General features: G+C 39.0%; 2 protein-coding genes across 5 annotated transcripts; both read right to left on the reverse strand.

Annotated features, from left to right (window-relative positions):
* Window positions 1–415: 415 nt before the first annotated feature.
* LOC310985835 (EEF1A lysine methyltransferase 3-like) lies at window positions 416–3,319 on the reverse strand (the record flags this gene model as incomplete). 2 transcript variants are annotated; one of them, XM_083971498.1, is made up of 3 exons in its annotated part: window positions 416–802; window positions 2,868–2,979; window positions 3,076–3,319. In XM_083971498.1, 3 exons carry the CDS (start codon window positions 3,219–3,221, stop codon window positions 443–445), a joined length of 618 nt encoding a protein of 205 aa, XP_083827624.1. In that variant the 3' UTR covers window positions 416–442. The 2 variants fall into 2 exon arrangements, with proteins under 2 accessions (XP_083827624.1, XP_083827623.1); XM_083971497.1 differs by having other exon boundaries at window positions 416–846; window positions 3,076–3,240.
* Window positions 3,320–4,326: 1,007 nt separating this feature from the next.
* Window positions 4,327–16,252, reverse strand: stx16 (syntaxin 16). Of its 3 annotated transcripts, none has more exons than XM_083971654.1 (8): window positions 15,811–16,252; window positions 11,550–11,657; window positions 10,352–10,492; window positions 9,131–9,293; window positions 8,879–8,967; window positions 7,078–7,221; window positions 6,043–6,123; window positions 4,327–5,951 (listed from the first exon to the last, which is right to left on the reverse strand). In XM_083971654.1, exons 1-8 carry the CDS (start codon window positions 15,889–15,891, stop codon window positions 5,850–5,852), a joined length of 909 nt encoding a protein of 302 aa, XP_083827780.1. In that variant the 5' UTR covers window positions 15,892–16,252; the 3' UTR covers window positions 4,327–5,849. The 3 variants fall into 3 exon arrangements, with proteins under 3 accessions (XP_083827780.1, XP_083827782.1, XP_083827781.1); XM_083971656.1 differs by having other exon boundaries at window positions 11,550–11,683; window positions 15,750–16,252; XM_083971655.1 differs by lacking the exon at window positions 15,811–16,252 and adding an exon at window positions 11,801–11,868.
* Window positions 16,253–19,147: the final 2,895 nt, after the last annotated feature.

The following is a 19,147-nucleotide window of genomic DNA, read 5'->3' on the forward strand; positions in this document are numbered from 1 at the left end:
CACAAAAATATTTCTTCATGTTGAGGACGATACACAAATAATCAATAATGACAAAGGACACAATTCATTATTCAATTCACATAAATTGTAAAATTCAGCATTCCCTGTTGTGAAAAAAAAGAAAGAAAACATCTTAAATACTGATAATACCGAAATAAATATATAAATAAAACAAACCAATGATCAACGGAGAAGTAAGATCACAAATTGTGGTTTCACAGCTTGTAAACTCACCTCTGACCTTTCATAACACTGACTACACATTTCTTTGTAGGTGTAAACCAATTAATTCAACAAGCTGTATAGATGCAGGATCAAAAACAGTATCATCTTAAACTTTCACTGCCGTTTGATGGTTAAATTTTGCAGTATGCATCAAAACCTGAACCATTACATCTCTCAGTATAACAACTAACTCTGCAGTCCCAGGCCTGTGCACAAGCTACTGCTCTGTTCTCCTTAGAGATCCCCTGTAGATATTAATGTTTTGTTGCTCATCACGGTGCACCAGCTCCACGTTGAACCTGCTCGGTAGACACTCCTCGTAGAACCGCGGGGTCTCGTGCTCTTTGCGCATCTTGGACGAGAGGTAAACGGACGCGGCGCCGCTCTTGCACAGATGAGCGAGCGTCTCCACGAGCAGCGGGTAAGTCTCCGGGAGGTAAATTACATCCGCACAGAGCACCAGGTCCCAGTCGGACGGGAAGTTCCCGTGGTCCTCGCCCCAGGACAGAGGGAGGACGGTGGGCGGAGGAGAAGGCCAACCGGTGGACGGCGCGTTGGCCGACACGTTGGCCTGAAGCTGTGGGAGAGCCAGAGGGAGGTCGGTGAGGGTCACAGCTGCACCTGAAACGATACCAGGTTTGATTCCAGAGCGGTTTTTATTGATGAAAAGAGTAAGGAAACACTGTAAACTAGTATTAAACAAAATCCTTAAGCAATTTTGACAATGCTTATGACTGATGTGTACGGTGGCCCAGAAGGCAACTTAAGAAAACACTTGAAATGACACAAATGTGCAACAATTCAGACTTTATCAGTTTGAGAACACATGCACTGCAAAAACTGTCCACAATAATGTTTCTGGGCACATAAAAAAGTGACGAACCTGTCTTGAAGGGATAGTTCAACATTTTGGCAAATTGGCCGATTGCCATAATCCCTTTAATTGTTGGTGCAAGCTATTTTTAGAACGGCGGAGCAGAGCCGCGAGCTGCTCAGAGCTACGCTACGGAGGCTCATGGGATTTCTTGGTTTCCCTCATCAAATACACAATCCAACAACTCCACAACGCTCTGGTGGACAAGTTGTGACCTGCACATTCACCACGCTATGAGATAATAACAGAACGTTGCCAGACAGAGTTGTTTTAAGGTGCGTTCACACCGGACCTTTTATTTGATGAGTTTGATGAGGGAAACCAAGAAATCCCATGAGCCTCCGTAGCGTAGCTCTGAGCAGCTCACGGCTCTGCTCTGCCGTTCTAAAAACAGCTTGCACCGACAATTAAAGGTAACGAACCTACTCCTAAAACTTAGACTGTAGGGACTATGGCAATGGGTCAATTTGCCAAAATGTTGAACTATCCCTTTAAGACCAATGCTGCGCTAACATTACATTTATAAAAACCAAACAAACTCACCTTATTTTCAAACCCCACTAACACGTACCAATTTCAGAACGTCTAGGCAAGAAGCTTTGAACAAAAGTGTTTCCCAAACTTCATCACTTTATTGTGTCACCAGAAACACTCACATTGTGTTGTGAGTTTTTGCAACTTTTGTTGTCAAACTGACAAAGTTGTTTCCTGAAATTATTGTGTATTTGTGTTTTTTGCATATGTTTACTTAAGTTGCAGTGCAATAAGCCCTCAGGGGCTCCGTAGCTGTGGTAAATGTACAACTCTCCACAGACATGTCAGAGGTAAAGTTTGCAGTGTGTCTGATGGAGGCAGCAGTGAGTCGTGGACTGAGCCTCAAACAGCTGCAGGAGTGGTAGGTACATGTCAGAAAGACTGATGAGGAGGAACATACGGTACATACTCACTGCAAATATATAATATGCACACTTTCGGTCCAATTTATATCTTATTTATTAAAACAACAACCATATTATGCTTCTACATGTTTTTCGATTCAAAGCATACATGCCTTTCTTCTATATTTATTTACACATATTTACCTAGCATGTGTCAATGAGCTACGATAGGAGTGCATGTGTACAATGTTACATACATAAGGGATATTTATTGGTTAAATCTACATTACAGATATAGTGTATATACAAGGAACATATCATGTGAATAATAGACTATGCTTAAGTGTTATGCATTTATGAAAAATACAAATAAGTGTACATGATAAATAGGCTATGTATTTTTATGGTCTATAGACATGTCACTATAAGAAGTTTTTCCAATTTCAAATAGGATTTATTTATAATTAATATTTATAACATACTTTTTTTTTTTTTTACACTACATGTACACATTTTTCATATAAACTACATTTGCCTACAAGACGGGTACTTGTTAGAGGGGTTTGAAACTCAAGTGAGTTTATTTAGTTTATAGTAACATCATATAATTCAGATAATGTTGCAAAAATGTGCTTAACATTATCTCCATCATTTAGTTTGGGTTGTCAGTTTTTGCATCTCACAGGTGTTGTCAAATGGATGAAGATGTTTTCTGAGTTTGTGATTTCTGAACTTGCAGTGCACTGACCCCTCCGGGCCACCGTAGCCATGCAACAACCATACACTGACTGAATGAAGGTTCAAGAGGATAATCTATAGTTGTTGTATATGTCTAATTATGTCACTTTAACTCATTAATATGATAGTAGTTGGCACATCAACAGACATACCGAGGCGAGCAGCCAGGATACCGACCAGCCCGGTTCCTGCTCCCAGCTCGATGACGCGCTTCCCCCGCAGCTCCGCGCGCTGCTCCTCGAAGAACCGACACAAGTGTAGAGCCTGTTAAAAAACAAACAAACACAACATTATCACTGCAAACAACTCTAACTTAATAGCAACAACATGCCTGTGTGGAGACCAGCGTGCTCTTCTTACAGCCTCCCAGACCGGAGCAGCCACGCCGAGGTTTGCTCCGAACAGCTGCTGGATCTGCAGCTCCTCTCCGAACAGACGGTACCGGGTCTCCTGGGAGAAAGTGTCCGAGAACAGAGCGTCGTCCGCCGGGAAGGGGTCGTCCTCATCCCCGGCGACAGAAGTCATGGTGGTGGTGGTTGTTGTGGTTGTTGGTGGTGAGGAATTAAACCGCATGCACAGTGAACTGAAGTCTGAAGAGATCACGACGGCTGGTCGGTGATCTTCCAGGTCAGGTAACATGAAACCTTACGACTGCATTAGGCTACTAAGAAAACATTTAAAAAATATTAAAAGAAAAAAAAACAACAATTTATCAATTTCCATTTATCCATTAGCCATATTTTATTTTATTTTTTGAAATGTATTGTGTTTCCCTTCACTCTGACTCTAAGTTTATTTAACCTAATCGCTATTTAACTGTTGATTAATGGTCATTTCTCATCTTCACCATGAACTAAAACCGCGTTTAGAGTATGTCTGCACTGCAGTGCAAAGATTAGAGATTAAATTGCAAGGCTTTTACTTTGAAAGTAGCATGACGACACTTAGTTTCCGGGTTACAGAGCCTGTCAAGTAGGCTACACCAAAAAGAAAAAAGAAAAGCTCTATTTCACTGTGGTTTACTACTGTGGTTTTAAACTAGGCTACTTATTCACTGAATAACATGTCTGAAATCATTTAAATCTCTGTACATCACTCACTGCTGATGTTATTTGGAGAAAAACAATTCACACAATCCAATAAATTAATATTTACCACAGGTTCACCATTCATTATCTCTTTAAGGTGTTTTTATATTGCACTTTTGCTCACAAAATCCAAAATTACTCAACTTATGTCTTTTAAAAAATAAGAAAACCAACAGATGCTCACTCTTAAAAATTATTACCTTCTTCTAATATCAAAGTACTAAATAAATAATGAAATAATTAAAAAAGTGACTTGGTGCTGGATTAACTTTCATGTGTCAGGTGAAAGTAACTAATAATTACACTTATATTTGGGTATGTATTGTGTTTAAATATGACTGTAATATAGTACGGTGGCCCTGAAGGCTCAACACACAGCAACTTCAGAAAACACTGTTCTGATGTGAGTTTTTGCAGTTTGTGTGTTGTCAAATGTATGAAGTTTTCTGTATTTGTTTAGCTTTTGTGCCTTTGTGTTGAGCCCTCAGGGCCACCGTAGTGCAGGTAAAAACACAAACCACCATCATGTTCCAGGTTTATTTATTTAAAAAAAATGTTGCTGTCTCTTCACCCGTTTTGTTTTGGAAAAACAAAACTTCAGTGGACTCACCACTAAGACATAACCATTTTTCACGCACACACACGCGCACACACACACACAACTTCACATCAATGACAGAGATAAGATGATTTAACAGGGTGTGTATAGTGTAGCTGTAGCGTACAGATATGTTGAATAAAGCTCTTCATCGTTTCAGTTTATCAGTCTTTATAGAACACAAGGACACGTAGAGAAAGTCTCCAACACAATCAAACTAAAATATCGTTTGTCCAACATGAACAGAACAAAAAACAAACAGGAAGGACCTCCTGACGCCGCCTGGTGTTGGACTTTATCACAGTTTCCTCCTCAGGGACAAAAACATCATGTTGGGTTCAGACTTCAGATACACTTTGACTCAATATACAGTTAATTCTGCCTGAAAACAGAACCTCTGGATTATTTGAAGTTATTAAAAAATAAATAATTCTTTTCATCACATAGATGACAGTAGTAGTACATCCATAATAACCCCCCTCTCCCCCTTCCCCTCCCCCTTAGGCCTCAATATGTGCAAACTGCAAGAGTTTTTAAAAAGGTAGCACTTATAACGCAAGGACCATGGAAAACATAAACAATCAAGTGTTTTTTTCTTTTAAATGAGCACTTAATGCTAAGTACAGCAGGTGTAGGTGTTTAAAATTATAGGATGCTCATGTTTGTCTGAAAGGACCTCAGTGTTATCATCATTATTATTATTATAATATAATAATTAAAGAAAGAAGCGGGAGGAAAAAAACAAACTCTGCTGGTCCTTAAACCAAAGGAATAGTTTTGGTGCTGAACGACTGCTCTAATCAATGATTGGGTAAAATACTGAGACAGTTCATAAACATAAATGTTGAGATGACAATGATTTTGCATGTTTTCTTCTTTTCTTTCACAAACATTCGCTCTCAGAAACTGAACTGAACTGAACATTGGACAGAAGTGATGCATCTTCACACGACAAATGTCACAATTCGTGCTTTTTGAGCAGAGAAAACTCTGATCTGTTTTTATACACCAAGGATTTTTTAGTTTATAATGTTTTTTTTTCTTTCTTTTTTTTGTTTTTTTTCTTCGTTAAGACACAGATATGTCGACATGGTTGGGTTTGACAAACCGTCGTCAGAGAGTCTTGGAGTGATTGATTGGGATGCGAGTCCTTTGATAAAACAGCCGCGACTCACAAAGACAAAACTGTAGATTGTTTCTTTCTTTCTTTCTTTCTTTCTTTCGTTTAAAATGGACCGTTGTGTTTCTTCTTCACATCTCCCAAAGTGCACCCACAGAAAAGAAACGTGGAATAATTCTTCTTCTTCATCTTCTTCCGCTGGGTTTTTAAAAGGCATTCAGCTTCGTTTTTTTGAGCAGAACCAAAGACCAAGTCCAAGTCCACACAGACGCAAACAAACAAATGCCCACACACAGAAAAAAACAGAAGCAGCCGGAGGAATGCATGACTAAAACTTTGTTCCAAAAAGAATAATAATTAGAACAACGACTATGATAAAGAGAATCAAAATGACCAGCATCTTTCTGTTTTTCTTCTGATACTGTTCCGCCTGCAAAGAAGGAGAAAGAAGTTTCACAGGTTTGTAGATACAACAAGTCAAATGTCATCAACAGAATATAAAATAAACCGTTAACTTTTACCTTTTGTAACTGTTTCAGTCCATCGTCTGTTTTAACACAAGCCTGCTCCACGTTGAAGTCGATTCGGTCCAGAACGGTTCCCTTAAGGAGAAATCAAAGACGTCATTACTGCCCTACAAAGGCGAAGTGCAGTATCTGCATTTTTCCCAAAAATGTTTTTTTGACCAATCAAAAGTGTGGCATATTCTCTTCAATCTGGTAGAATTTGATATTGTTACTGCTAAAATTTCCAGAGTTATTGGGCTTTTTATTTTGCTATCCATCCAAAAAAGCACTGTGAAACCAAGGTAAAGTGCAGTATCTGCAAAGAATACTGTACTCCCTACATACTATAATAATTCCATTGGAAAACCAAGGCAAAGTGCCGTATCTGTAGCTAATACCAAGCCAAAGTGCCGTATCTGCACCAAAACCAAGGCAAAAGTGCAGTTATCTGCCATAAAACAGTCAAAATTGGTCACAAAATATGCCATAAAATTGTAAAATTTGGTCAGGAAGACAAACTACAAAATACATTTAATTCAGTCCACCTTTATCTAATCAATTATAGACTTGGTAGTTATTCATAATTTGATGCTTAAATCTGACAATGACAAACACAAAAGGCTGTTTTTCTCAGTTCGGCATTTTTACAGATACTGCACTTTGCCTTTGTAGGGCAGATTAGTGCAGGAAATTTTCCTTTAATACGTTTAGTTGTAGATTATTTATTATGTTTTAGCTGTTCAAGTATAACACTGGAAAACACCTTCATGACTTGGATTTGCCACGAAATCCAGTTCATCTTTAAGTGTTTAGTCCTTTATAGCTACGTAAATAGTTAAATTCTCACTTTCTTAATGAAAAAATACAAATTTTGAATTGAAACATCTACATATGTGAGATGTTTTACATTTCAGAGTCATCTCACTGACAAAAACACACTTGTATCTGGACGGACAAAGATTTTTTTGTTTCCTCTTTGTCATCGTTTTGAATCATGTGAATGGACTATTATTCAAAAACGCTGTGTCACTGTTTAGTTGCTTCAGATACCTGCTCCACCACCATCCCAGCTAAGTCCCGGAAAATCTCGTTCAGATCCGAGATGGACTGAACTATCTGTCGGATCTCCCGCTCTCGCTCCTCGACCATCACCGTGTTCTGCTCCACCAGCATCAGCTGGTCGTCTGTGAAGCCCTGAAAGACAAAGACACAAGAGAGCACAACACCAGGAGATTAAAACTAGTGGAGTTACAGAAGGAAAGATTTATATTTTCGCTTTTATTCCTCCAGTTCAATGTGTGTCACTTAAACTTTTTTATTTTATTTTAACCCTCCAGGGTCACGTGACATTTTCAGAGCGCTGTAACAAAAAACCTCGGCCACCTGAAGCGCTACTAAAAACTTCACTCAGATTTGAAATTATCTCCCAGTTTTTGTTTGATGTTGATCGACCAAGTAAACCCGGAGATAAGATTTAATTTAAAGGGATAGTTCAACATTTTGGCAAACGTTACAAGATGGAGTTGTTTTCGGGTGAAATACAGAGACTGCTTGATGAAAAACTGCCCCTGAAGGCAACGTGCATCAGCGGTTTTGCATGAATTTACCTCAAAAACAACTCTGTCCTGTAATGTTACATGATTATTTCATAGCGTGGTGAATGTGCAGGTCACAACTTGTCCACCAGAGTGTTGTGGAGTTGTTGGATCGTGTATTTGATGAGTTTGATGAGGGAAACCAAGAAATCCCATGAGCCTCCGTAGCGTAGCTCTGAGCAGCTCGCGGCTCTGCTCTGCCGTTCTAAAAATAGCTTGCACCGACAATTAAAGGTAACGAACCTACTGCTATGACTATAATTTGCCAAAATGTTGAACTATCCCTTTAAGTTTTACTTTGATAGTACAAAAATATTTATCGGAGTAAGAGTGGGATGAGATGGGCAGGTGTCACATTTTCACTTTCAATATATTCGTCTTTTTTTTTTGTCATTTTACAAAACGGTAAAAAGTGGAGGAACCAGCTGATAACTGCTCTACGTGATTTTTTGTGTATTGTGTATTTTTGGGCCCAATGTGTTAATAAAGTGAGTTAAAGTGAAAAAATATTTGTTAGATCATATCGGTAAAGTTGTGCTTGAAAGAAAAAAAGATACCACACATGCCTATGGTAAATATTTTTAAATATATTTATGTGGTATATACTGTACAGTAGGGAAAATATATGTATTTGATCCCCTGCTGATTTCTGTAACTTATTTCCCTTGATCAAATGTAAAGTAATTTATAACCTTTATATGATGATATTATTTCTGGATATTTTGTCGATATTCTGTCTCTTTCTGTTAAAATTAACTTCTTTATGGGGGAGCAAACTTACAAAATCAGCAGGGGATCAAATACTTCCACACTGTAAAAGCAAGTATTAAAGAAAAACAACAAAAAAAGCCAAACTCTAGGGCTCAGACCCCTAAAGGGTTAAGAAATGAAAAAACCATGTAGGAGCCATAGTGTTTAGTATGTGACATGTTTTATTGTTGTAACCTCCGTTGACACCGGAAGTGGCGTCACGCGCTTCCGGGTCGCGGGGGTATTTAATGCCAGGACAATTAGTGCCAGGTGTAGCTGGTCAAGGCAAACAGTTTTTGACCGTGTCATTATGCCTTTTGTGTCCTGCCTGCTACATGGAATAAGGTATTGTGTTGTAAATAAATGTGGTGTTTTTACCATTGCAACCTCGTTTTTGGGCAATTGTTTACGCACGCGTCCGAACACCAAGACCAGCCGCCGTGACCTTCTCCCATCACTGGGACGGGAAGAAGGCCGCTTCATTAAACCATAAAAACCAAACACACCTTGTCGTATAAAGCTAAATCTTCATCCTCCTCCATTAAAGGTCCCGAGTCAAAAAAGTGCTTTGATCTCTCCTCACGATTCTTCATCCCTGGTAGACAAAACAATCACACACACACAGAGCTCAGACTCCAGTGGAACAACTTGAAGATGAAAGTGATTCGACGTGAGATAAAAACCCGACATGAGTCCAGACATGTGAGGAATGAGGATTTAGGGGGAAAAGCATCACTATCGGTATCATCATCTCTTACGTTTGAGGTAGCCGGACTGCGTGTGTCTGAAGGTGGTGGACAGGTCCTGGAGACTCTGGGCCAGAGACGAGACCACGTTCCTCAGTAGTCGCTCCTCCTGCTCGGTGCAGTGGCCGCAGCGAGTCTGTAGACCCGTCACGGCTCGCTGGCACCGGTGGAACATCTGCAGGGAAAAACAAAAGTCACAGTTCAAACCCTTTAGTTTATAACATCAAATACTGTCAGACGGACAGAGGCATCGGCCGGTTACCGGGCTCAAGGTGTAAACCACCACCACTACGGGATGGAAAAGTCACGATTTCAAAACCACAGAAAGTTGCTGTCATACTGTATGAGCTGTTTTTAAAGGGATAGTTCAACATTTTTCAAATTCTCCTATCACTATAATCCCTATAGTCATAGCAGCAGGTTCATCGCCTTTAATTATCGGTGCATGTTGTTTTGAGATCGGCGGGGCAGAGACGTGAGCTGCTCAGAGCTACGCTACGGAGGCTCATTATGGGATTTCTTGGTTTCCCTCATCAAACTCATCAAATACACAATCCAACAACTCCACAACGCTCTGGTGGACAAGTTGTGACCTGCACATTCACCACGCTATGAGATAATAACAGAACGTTACCAGACAGAGTTGTTTTAGAGGTAAATTCATGCAAAACCGCTGATGCACGTTGCCTTCAGGGACAGTTTTTCATCAAGCAGTCTCTGTATTTACCTCTAAAACAACTCTGTCTGGTAACGTTCTGTTATTATCTCATAGCGTGGTGAATGTGCAGGTCACAACTTGTCCACCAGAGCGTTGTGGAGTTGTTGGATTGTGTATTTGATGAGTTTGATGAGGAACAGGGGACCTGCACCGTTTCACCTCCATTGTGTTCACTGAGCAGCTCACGTCTCTGCCCCGCCCATCTCAAAATAACATGCACCAATAATTAAAGGTAATGAACCTACTGCTGTGACTATAGGGATTATGGTGATAAGAGAATTTGCCAAAATGTTGAAATATCCCTTTAACAATAAGAGACTGTGTTCAATGGAAAAGTGATAGCCTACTATTTTTTTTTACCCAGACATTTTAAAACAACACATTTTAGAGCTGTAATCACAACAACGTGAAATACTGTGATGTTTTTGCTTTAGGTTATCAAACCTTCAGAATCTCATACCGACCGATGCCGAGTCAGATGTCGACAATCAAGAAAAACAAAAAATGATCAGTACCTGTGTGATCTCCTGGGTGGTGATTTCTATGGCGTGTTCCTCTTCACTGCTGTCGTCCAGCGTGGGACGGTTCATGTGCTTGTCGTGGAGTAAGGCCAGTTCCTTCATCTTCTGTCGAACCCGTGTGATTTCATACTGGATCTGAAAGTTCATTCACAACCAAGTTACAGACACTTTATCTTCTACACAAACGGCTACAGCGATGAGATGACGTCTCTATACAGCGGGGAGAATAAGTATTTCATTACCCTTAGAAATGCGCAAAAACTAAATATCGCAATAAAAAAAAAACAGTTAATGGAAACACCTTCCATTCGAAAAACCTCTCAAATATCTGCAAAACATTTTTACGCTCTGATGAGGTGGTTTTTCAGACGCGTCGACATCGAAGTGTATCGCAAAAGTCTAATGGAAACTCTTCTTCGCATTTACATGTCAATCCAGGTCTGATAAGATATTGTTTGATCCCACTGGCTATTTTTTCCGTTTCCCTTCGCTCTCCGTCTCTATTGTCTGTTTTGAGTCCTGTCGTCATGTCAACACAGTTGTTAAATGGCCACAGGTGCAAAATCACTAAACACAAAATGTTTTGAACGTCCCTTTTCCTTAAAATAGAGTCTCATGGGTCATGATTTCATGAAAACTTTGGGATGTCGCTGTTAAAAGTCTGTTCTTCATTCACAAGAAGAGTAGGCTACACACTTTGTACCGTTTCCACTCAACTGGGTTATAATGTTTATTAAAACTTAGGCGTGTGAGGTTCAATCATTCAACTCAGGCGATGTCACACAATAATATGTCCGTGTGAATAACCAAACAATAGTTCCTTCTGTTACAGTCGCAAGACTAGACTTTACAAGAATTACGGCTCATTTGCAAAACACCTGCAAATAGCAACTGTGCTTCTTCAAAATTTTAGAAATATTGCTTATATTTTGCTACTGACAGATTCCTGCTGCTTTCTGGTCTTTCATTCCTTTATGTGTTCAATACTTACTCACTGTATTACACAGAACTTCATTTATGGACATATATACTGTATATGTTTAGATTTCTTTGTATGTGTGGATTACCTGGGTTGTAATCAAATCCAGATGTTGTATCAACATCTGGATTAGAAATATATTTACTTTACATTCAATACTTATTTTCCCCGCTGTATCTACATCCTCATTCTGTTTCCTGCTTCACTTCGTACCTCATCGATTCCTTCGACCCATTTCGGGGGCAGTTTCTTGGTGACTCCGATAGCGGCTTCTGGGTCCAGACTAATTCCCGACACCAGCGCCATTCGATCGTCAGCCAACTGAAAAAACACAATAAACAGACAGTCTCATTAAATTAAAACGATGTTATGTCATGATTCAGCAACAGCAGCACCGTGATAATGATAATGATGCTGTACCATTTTATGTGTCTAAATTCTACCGTGAAGCGAAACAGCAGTACCTCATCAAGCTCCTAATGTGATTGGCAGAGAGCAGAGCAGAGCAGAGCGGTCCCATCCGATACAGAAGAGAAAAAAAAAAAGGGAAAAGGAGAGAAAGACAGAATGAACAGAGAGTCGTGGAAAATCAGCAGTGAATAACAGAAAGGTGTGTTCGCATCCTCTCCGAACATAAGTGAAACAGCATTTTTTTTGTTTTTTGTTCATAAATTATCCAGAAACTACTGACAAAATCATCCCAATTATAAAATAAATATAAGTAACAGTGAGAATAAAGACAGAGCAGAGATGACTGAGCTTCAGATCTGAGTGTAAGGAATAAAAAAAAAAAAAAGAGAAAGAAGTTAATAAGTGATGGAGAACAGGAGAAGACATGAAACTGATTCGTCACTACGACACTGACTGAAGGCTTCGTGTGCGTCTTGTTTTTGTCTGGCGACGTGTCATCGTGGCGGTGGTGCCTTCAGGCAAAGTCAGTTATTTTAAAAACCTGAGTTTTACAGCAGCAGCAGCAGCGGTTTCACTGAGCTGAATCTTTAAATCTTTTTTAACTGCACGACAGTAAAATGAAATGAAAACCAGTCATGGACGACAAAAAAAAACATCCGTCTCAGACATTTATTTTCAGATTTCCCTCTGAGAGCTTCAACTGTGCTCGACTGCTCTAAAAAAAAAAAGGAGATACACACTTCTCTGCACAGACATGTAACTGGAGAGTGTGATAGGAGATAAATAAGTGAAGACATCACTACATAAGAAACAATGTGGTTGTAATCATGTTTAAGTTTCCAGTAGAAGGCAGCTCTATTTCCTTCCTTATTATTTTTATTCTAGTTTATTTTTAGAAAAACACTGGGAACTGACAACCTACTAAAGAACAAGATGGACAACTTGTGTCTAAAAAAACAAGAACTACTCTATAATGTGGTTTAACTATCAATGGCAAAATCATCAAAAACGATCCAAAGCCAAATTTCTGAATTGGATAATGATGACTGTGGTAATTTGTGAATCAAATGACCAACTGATTAATAAATTAAAGGGACTGTTCAACATTATGGCAAACGAGCCCATTGCCATAACCCCTATAGTCATAGCAGTAGGTTTGTTACCTTTAATTGTCGGTGCAAGCTATTTTTAGAACGGTGGAGCAGAGCCGTGAGCTGCTCAGAGCTACGCTACGGAGGCTCATGGGATTTCTTGGTTTCCCTCATCAAACTCATCAAATACACAATCCAACAACTCCACAACGCTCTGGTGGACAAGTTGTGACCTGCACATTCACCACGCTATGAGATAATAACACAACGTTACCAGACAGAGTTGTTTTAGAGGGAAATACAGAGACTGCTTGATGAAAAACTGCCCCCGACAGGAACGCGCATCAGCGGTTTTGCATGAATTTCCCTCTAAAACAACTCTGTCTGGTAACATTGTGTTATTATCTCATAGCGTGGTGAATGTGCAGGTCACAACTTGTCCACCAGAGCGTTGTGGAGTTGTTGGATTGTGTATTTGATGAGTTTGATGAGGGAAACCAAGAAATCCCATTAGCCTCCGTAGCGTAGCTCTGAGCAGCTCGCAGCTCTGCTCCACCATTCTAAAAATAGCTTGCACTGACAATTAAAGGTAACGAACCTACTGCTATGACTATAGGGATTATGGCAACGGGCCAATTTGCCAAAATGTTGAACTATCCCTTTCATAATAATAATGACTTTTCTCTCAGCAGGAAAACAGACAACTAATGATCTGCAAGAACAAAGTAGCTGCTGCACCATCATCTCTGTTGTTGTTCCTGGTGGTCGTGAGTTAAACCACAGTCCATTAATACACAGTGTCTGTACAGGAACCTCAACCATGTACAGATGTTTCTCTACCAGCTGTGCAGAAACCTGACAGACTCAAATAAAAGTCTAAAATCATCATGAATCCAGCTCAGTGAGCAGGTAAGTGGTGAAACTGTTCACAGCCGAGTGTGAACGCTCACACACACACACACACACCTGCCTGCCAGTCGACTCTAGTGCAAAGTAAACACTCCTGGCTGCTGGATGAGGAGCCTCTGGCGAACTTGTGTTTGATAATTTCACAAGTTAAATAAGTTTTAGTTGACAGCATAATGTGTAGTAGGAAAAAATGTGAATAAGAGTCTCAGAAAATGGAGAGTCGGGGAAAATACAGAAGCTTTTCCCCCCAAAAAACTGATGAGTAGACGTCTTGTTTCTCTTCATGACCTCATTAGAAATAAGCTCAAGATAAATATCATTGGATTATTACTGAATGAAATCCGTTGTTTAGTTTCTATTTGCTATCTGACACACATGTACAGTATATACTCCTATAACCTGAGCAGCTACGTTCTAGTGAAGGGTTGGGCTGCAGAATAACAATATGTGACTTTGCCTTATTACTAATAATGAATGAAGTGTCTCTGTGGCTGGAAGCAGGAAGTGGGAAACAAACACCCAGTGCCATCCTCCTCTTATCAAGATAAAAAACGCACATAAAGAGTCTGAAAGTAATAAATGTGATTAATGTTTAAGGTCTAGTTCACTTCGCTGCATAAAAACAGGAAAATACAAGATTTATACACTGTATTATTTTAACATCAATGTCCTATTGTCCAAAAAACGTAACGATTCAGTCAACTACATTATCCACAACATTTACCATATAACCACAAACATCAACATCACAATATATACAGTACAGTTGTATATATCGTATTAACACCGACTTCTATTCTAATAGATCAATAAAACACAAATCACAACCACATTTTTTAGACTAAATCAGAACATGATGAAGGTTTGTAGCAGTGAGGAGCATCATGTGAACATAAAAACATGCTTTAACAAAACACAAAACCCCCCACCCACCCAATATACACTGACTGACCCCTCTATTACTGTTCATTATCTTATTTTCAGCTCAGGTTTCAGTTGTTCTAGTGTTATTTCCCACTGTTTAAATGAAATTGAGACCTAGAAAATAAGGAACTATAGCTGCACACTCATCCTCCTCCTCCTCCTCCGTCAGCTTCGTCAGTCCTGAGGTGACACGACGGGACACAAACAGAGACTCTACTACCGATTTATCTCTGAGTTGGAAAGATGTACTGTTTGGTTTCCATAATAAAAAAAGCAAAAGCAAAAAAACTTTAGGCTGCTAATAACATGAAAATGTCAAAAAATAGCCAAGAAATAACAATTAATTGCGTCATAATGTCTAGAAATAGCCTAAAAATAACGGTCAATTTCATAGTAATGTCAAGAAATATAGCCAAGAAATAACGATTGATTGTGTAGAAATAGCCCAGAAATAATTAATTGTTAAGTGACAATTGCAAAGACTTGGTGGAGAAAAATTCTGGCCTTTCCCCCCAAAAAATTTAAAGCATGAAAAGCATGTGTCATCTTTTGCCTTTATGAAAAACAAGACATTATTATGAAATCGTCTGTTATTTCTAGGCTATTTCTTGACATTACTAAGCAAATAATTGTTATTTTTTGGCTATTTCTTGACATTATCACGTAATTAGAGGCCTGAAAATTAAAGGGTCACCAAAAAAGAGTTATGTGTAAAGGAAATGCCATATTCATAAAATCAAATTCAGTCACTCAAAATCTTCATTTATAGCTTTTTAAAAAGGAAACTGAACAGTACATCCATAGTAATCTGACTCTAACAACAAAAAAAGCTGCTTTTGTGCTCCTCCTTATTTAATATCTTTATTAGAAAACTCCCCCTGGCTCCTGTTGAATCATTTGTGTTATAATAACAACAATAACTGCACTTGTACTTTGGTGCTGTTTTCAATAAAGATCTTCTAGGCTCTACAGGGCGGTCAAACCTTCCTGAGTGACTAAAACTAGGCTCTAGCTACCAGTTAACTCAGTGACTAGTTGTCTACATGCAAAAACACACACAGTAAAAAATGTCATAAACGATGCAGACCACTCACCGCAGCATTGCTACGTGTACTCAGACGGGGGTCGTATGTACTCACTTGCTCAGCCAATATCTGCCGGTTTTGGATCGCATTGTTCCGCATTAACAAGAAGGCATCGGTCAGACGCCGAGTGGCCATGCCTGCCTTGCTTGATATCTAACTAAACTCTGGGACAAAGTGCGGATCAGGCGATGATTTAGTATTTTTTTTCTTTCTAAAAGATTTGCAGCTACAACGCACCGCTTTAGCTTGGTTAGCTGTTAGCGGTTAGCTTCGCTGAAGGGATGCGGGGGGGTAAAAAGTCACGATTCAGCGCCTACAGCGGACCGCAAACGAGCTTAATCACATTCATCTGCGAAGCCTCTCTGATGCTCGAGTTAAAAATAAAGAAACATGACCGCGAGATTCTTCCTCAAGTTTGGATTTAACGTCAGATTAGTGAAATTTTTCAGTCCGCTTGGCTTCAGGCAGCTGCGGAAGAAGCAGGGAAACGTAAACACCTGCGTCAAACTACGTCACCAGCGTCACACGTATGACGTTGTCTTCTTCCACGTATCGAACGTTGGCTGTCATCAGGAAGTGAGGCGCGTTACCGCCACCTACTGACAACTGCTCTTCTTCAACAACATAGGAGGAGACTTTTAGTTTATTGATCCCAAAGGAAATGGGCTCTATGCACAGCTCCACTACTTCTTGAACTTGAGGCAGCTCCTTTATTTCCTGTCTTACATTATTGGATAAACTGATTAATCCAGGTGTGTCTGAGTAGGCACAATGGTCACACACACCTGGATTAATCAGTTTATCCAATAATGTAAAACAGGAAATAAAGGAGCTGCCTCAAGTTCAGGAAGTAGTGGAGCTGTGCATAGAGCCCATTCAGTAACCCTCTAATTTACAGGACGCTAATTAAGTGATAATGTGAAGAAATAGCCAAGAAATAACAATTAATTGCGTAGTAATGTCAAGAAATAGCCGTGAAATAACGGTCAATTTCATAGTAATGTCATGTCATTTTCATAAAGGCAAAAGATTACACATGCTTTTCATGGTTTGAATTTTTTTTGGGAAAGGAAAGAACTTTTCTCCACCAAGTCCTTGCAATTGTCAGTTACAATTGTTATTTCTGGGCTAAACACAAGCAGTTGTTATTTCTTGGCTATATTTCTCGACATCACTTACAGTATGTTATTTCTAGGCTATTTCTAGACATTATGATGCAGTTACTTGTTATTTCTTGGCTATTTCTTCACATTATCACATAGCCTAATTAGCGGCCTGTAAATTAAAGGGTTACCAGAAATTCAAGTCCAGTAGCGCACATAATACAATACAATACTATACAATAAAATAATATAATAATAAAATATAAGGGCATGGTAGGGTGGGGGGGAAAAAACAGAGATAAGAAAAGTAAGAACAAATATACACACTTTATACATCCATATAAATTATGTACATCAATATGTTATGAAATAAAAAATACTAAAATTTGAATTAATAGAGGAAACTGTGCCAAATAAAATGTGCATTATGTATAAACTGTGCAATGGCAGAAAGAACTGTGCAAATACAACTGTGCAAAGAGTTGTTGTTTTTGTTTTTTCCCAAGCCGTAGCTGGGCAGCGTTGTGCAGTCTGTCTGTCTGTGCAGCAGAGTAGTGACAGAAACCTGTCGCTGAACACATGCACTCCTCTGTCTGGTGAATGTGTTGTGTAGAGGATGATGGGCATCATTCAGGATGGAGGGAAGAGAAGAGAGAAGAGACTGCTGTTTTACTTATATATTCATCTTCAAGTGTAAAATAGTTTTATGGTGGTGACGATATGATATTTTGCGATAAATTGGGATATAAGCAGTTGATATATTGCATTTTTTCCCTGTCAAAAGTCAATTTTTAGAAAAGCAAAACTCACTTATAGTGTAAAGAACACACAATGTTGTATACAGTATGCACAAAAAATACAGTTTATTTTAATAGTTCAGACCTTGTATTTGCATTTCACAACTCCTATAACATACAGAACACCTGTCTCCACTAGTGAAAACTGGGAGGGATCAGATAAACATTAAAAAATGAAATTAGTTATTAACATAATCAATCTAATACATGTTCGCTGCGACATTAAACAACACTTCTCATGCAGTCTGAACAGAGGAATCAGCATCAGTCACAGACTCAAAACCTGGTCTATAATCTGTTCAAGTTCTGCACCGGGTGAATATTTCAACCATGACGTGTGAGTAAAGCATCATATTTCGGAGCGTCATCTGGACACAATGCTTTGGGAAGAGGCTGAGGAGGACACAATAATGTGTTACAGTAATATTACCCTGCCTTTCTTCTTTCATGTAACCTTTCTCCCCTTTTTTAATCTTTTCTTCTATCTGTTTGCTTTTAGATGGCTGAACAGGAATTTCTACTGATGCCATTCAGATGGGAGGTTCCTCTTCTTTTGTACTGATGTATATGTTTGAAATCCAGTCCTACAATATGTCTGCTGCTATGACAGTAAACTGGAAACAGCATTGCATTGATTCACTTTAGTGCGTAGCTATGTTTATTACTGTGCATGTCCACTGTCCTGTCAATAATAGCTTTTTATTATTTAATCATCTCCTCTTCGCTGCAGCTGTAATCACTTAACAACAGACCAGTGTTTACACTGTGGAAACTTTGGACCTGCCAACTCATCCACTTTATTAAGAGCAATTGAGGAACTTTATCATGAGATCATTTACATTTCCTTCAAATTTTTTTGACCTCAGTGTTAATTATGAAACAAGATGAGTCACAGTTTGATTCTTATTTCCCACTGTACGTCTATTTTTATCACTTCGTGGGTGAAAATCTAGATTTACTGTCACTTTTGGTAACACTTTATAATAAGCACACACTATTAAGCATTAGTTAAGCATGAATAAATACTGAATTCTTCATTTATAACGCATTAATACTCATTAGTAGCCTATGTAGTTTATAAACACAGTTAGGGCTTATCAATGAGTAAAACATTTTCAACTGTGTTTATAAACTACATACTAATGAGTATTCATGCGTTATAAATGAAGAATTCAGTATGTATCAATGCTTAACTAATGCTTAATAGTGTGTAGCCTACTTATTATAAAGTGTTACCGTTTATTTCATTCATTCATTTATTCATTCATTCATTCACTTATAATTCATTCATTGAACTTCATTCTAATTTTAAGGCTTAAATCCTCAATGCATGGACTTGACTGAATAGATCAGACAGGAGTGGTGGTGCATGGATCTGTGTTTGTGTGTGTGCATGCACGTGCGTGTTCGTGCACGCGCGAGGCGGTGCCACTAACTGTAATTATTATGTGGCCCGAGAAAGAGCTCGAGCTCCATGCAGCAGCTCCTCCT

The sequence above is a fragment of the Trachurus trachurus genome (assembly GCF_905171665.1).
Source record: "Trachurus trachurus genome assembly, chromosome: 5".
NCBI lineage: Eukaryota > Metazoa > Chordata > Actinopteri > Carangiformes > Carangidae > Trachurus > Trachurus trachurus.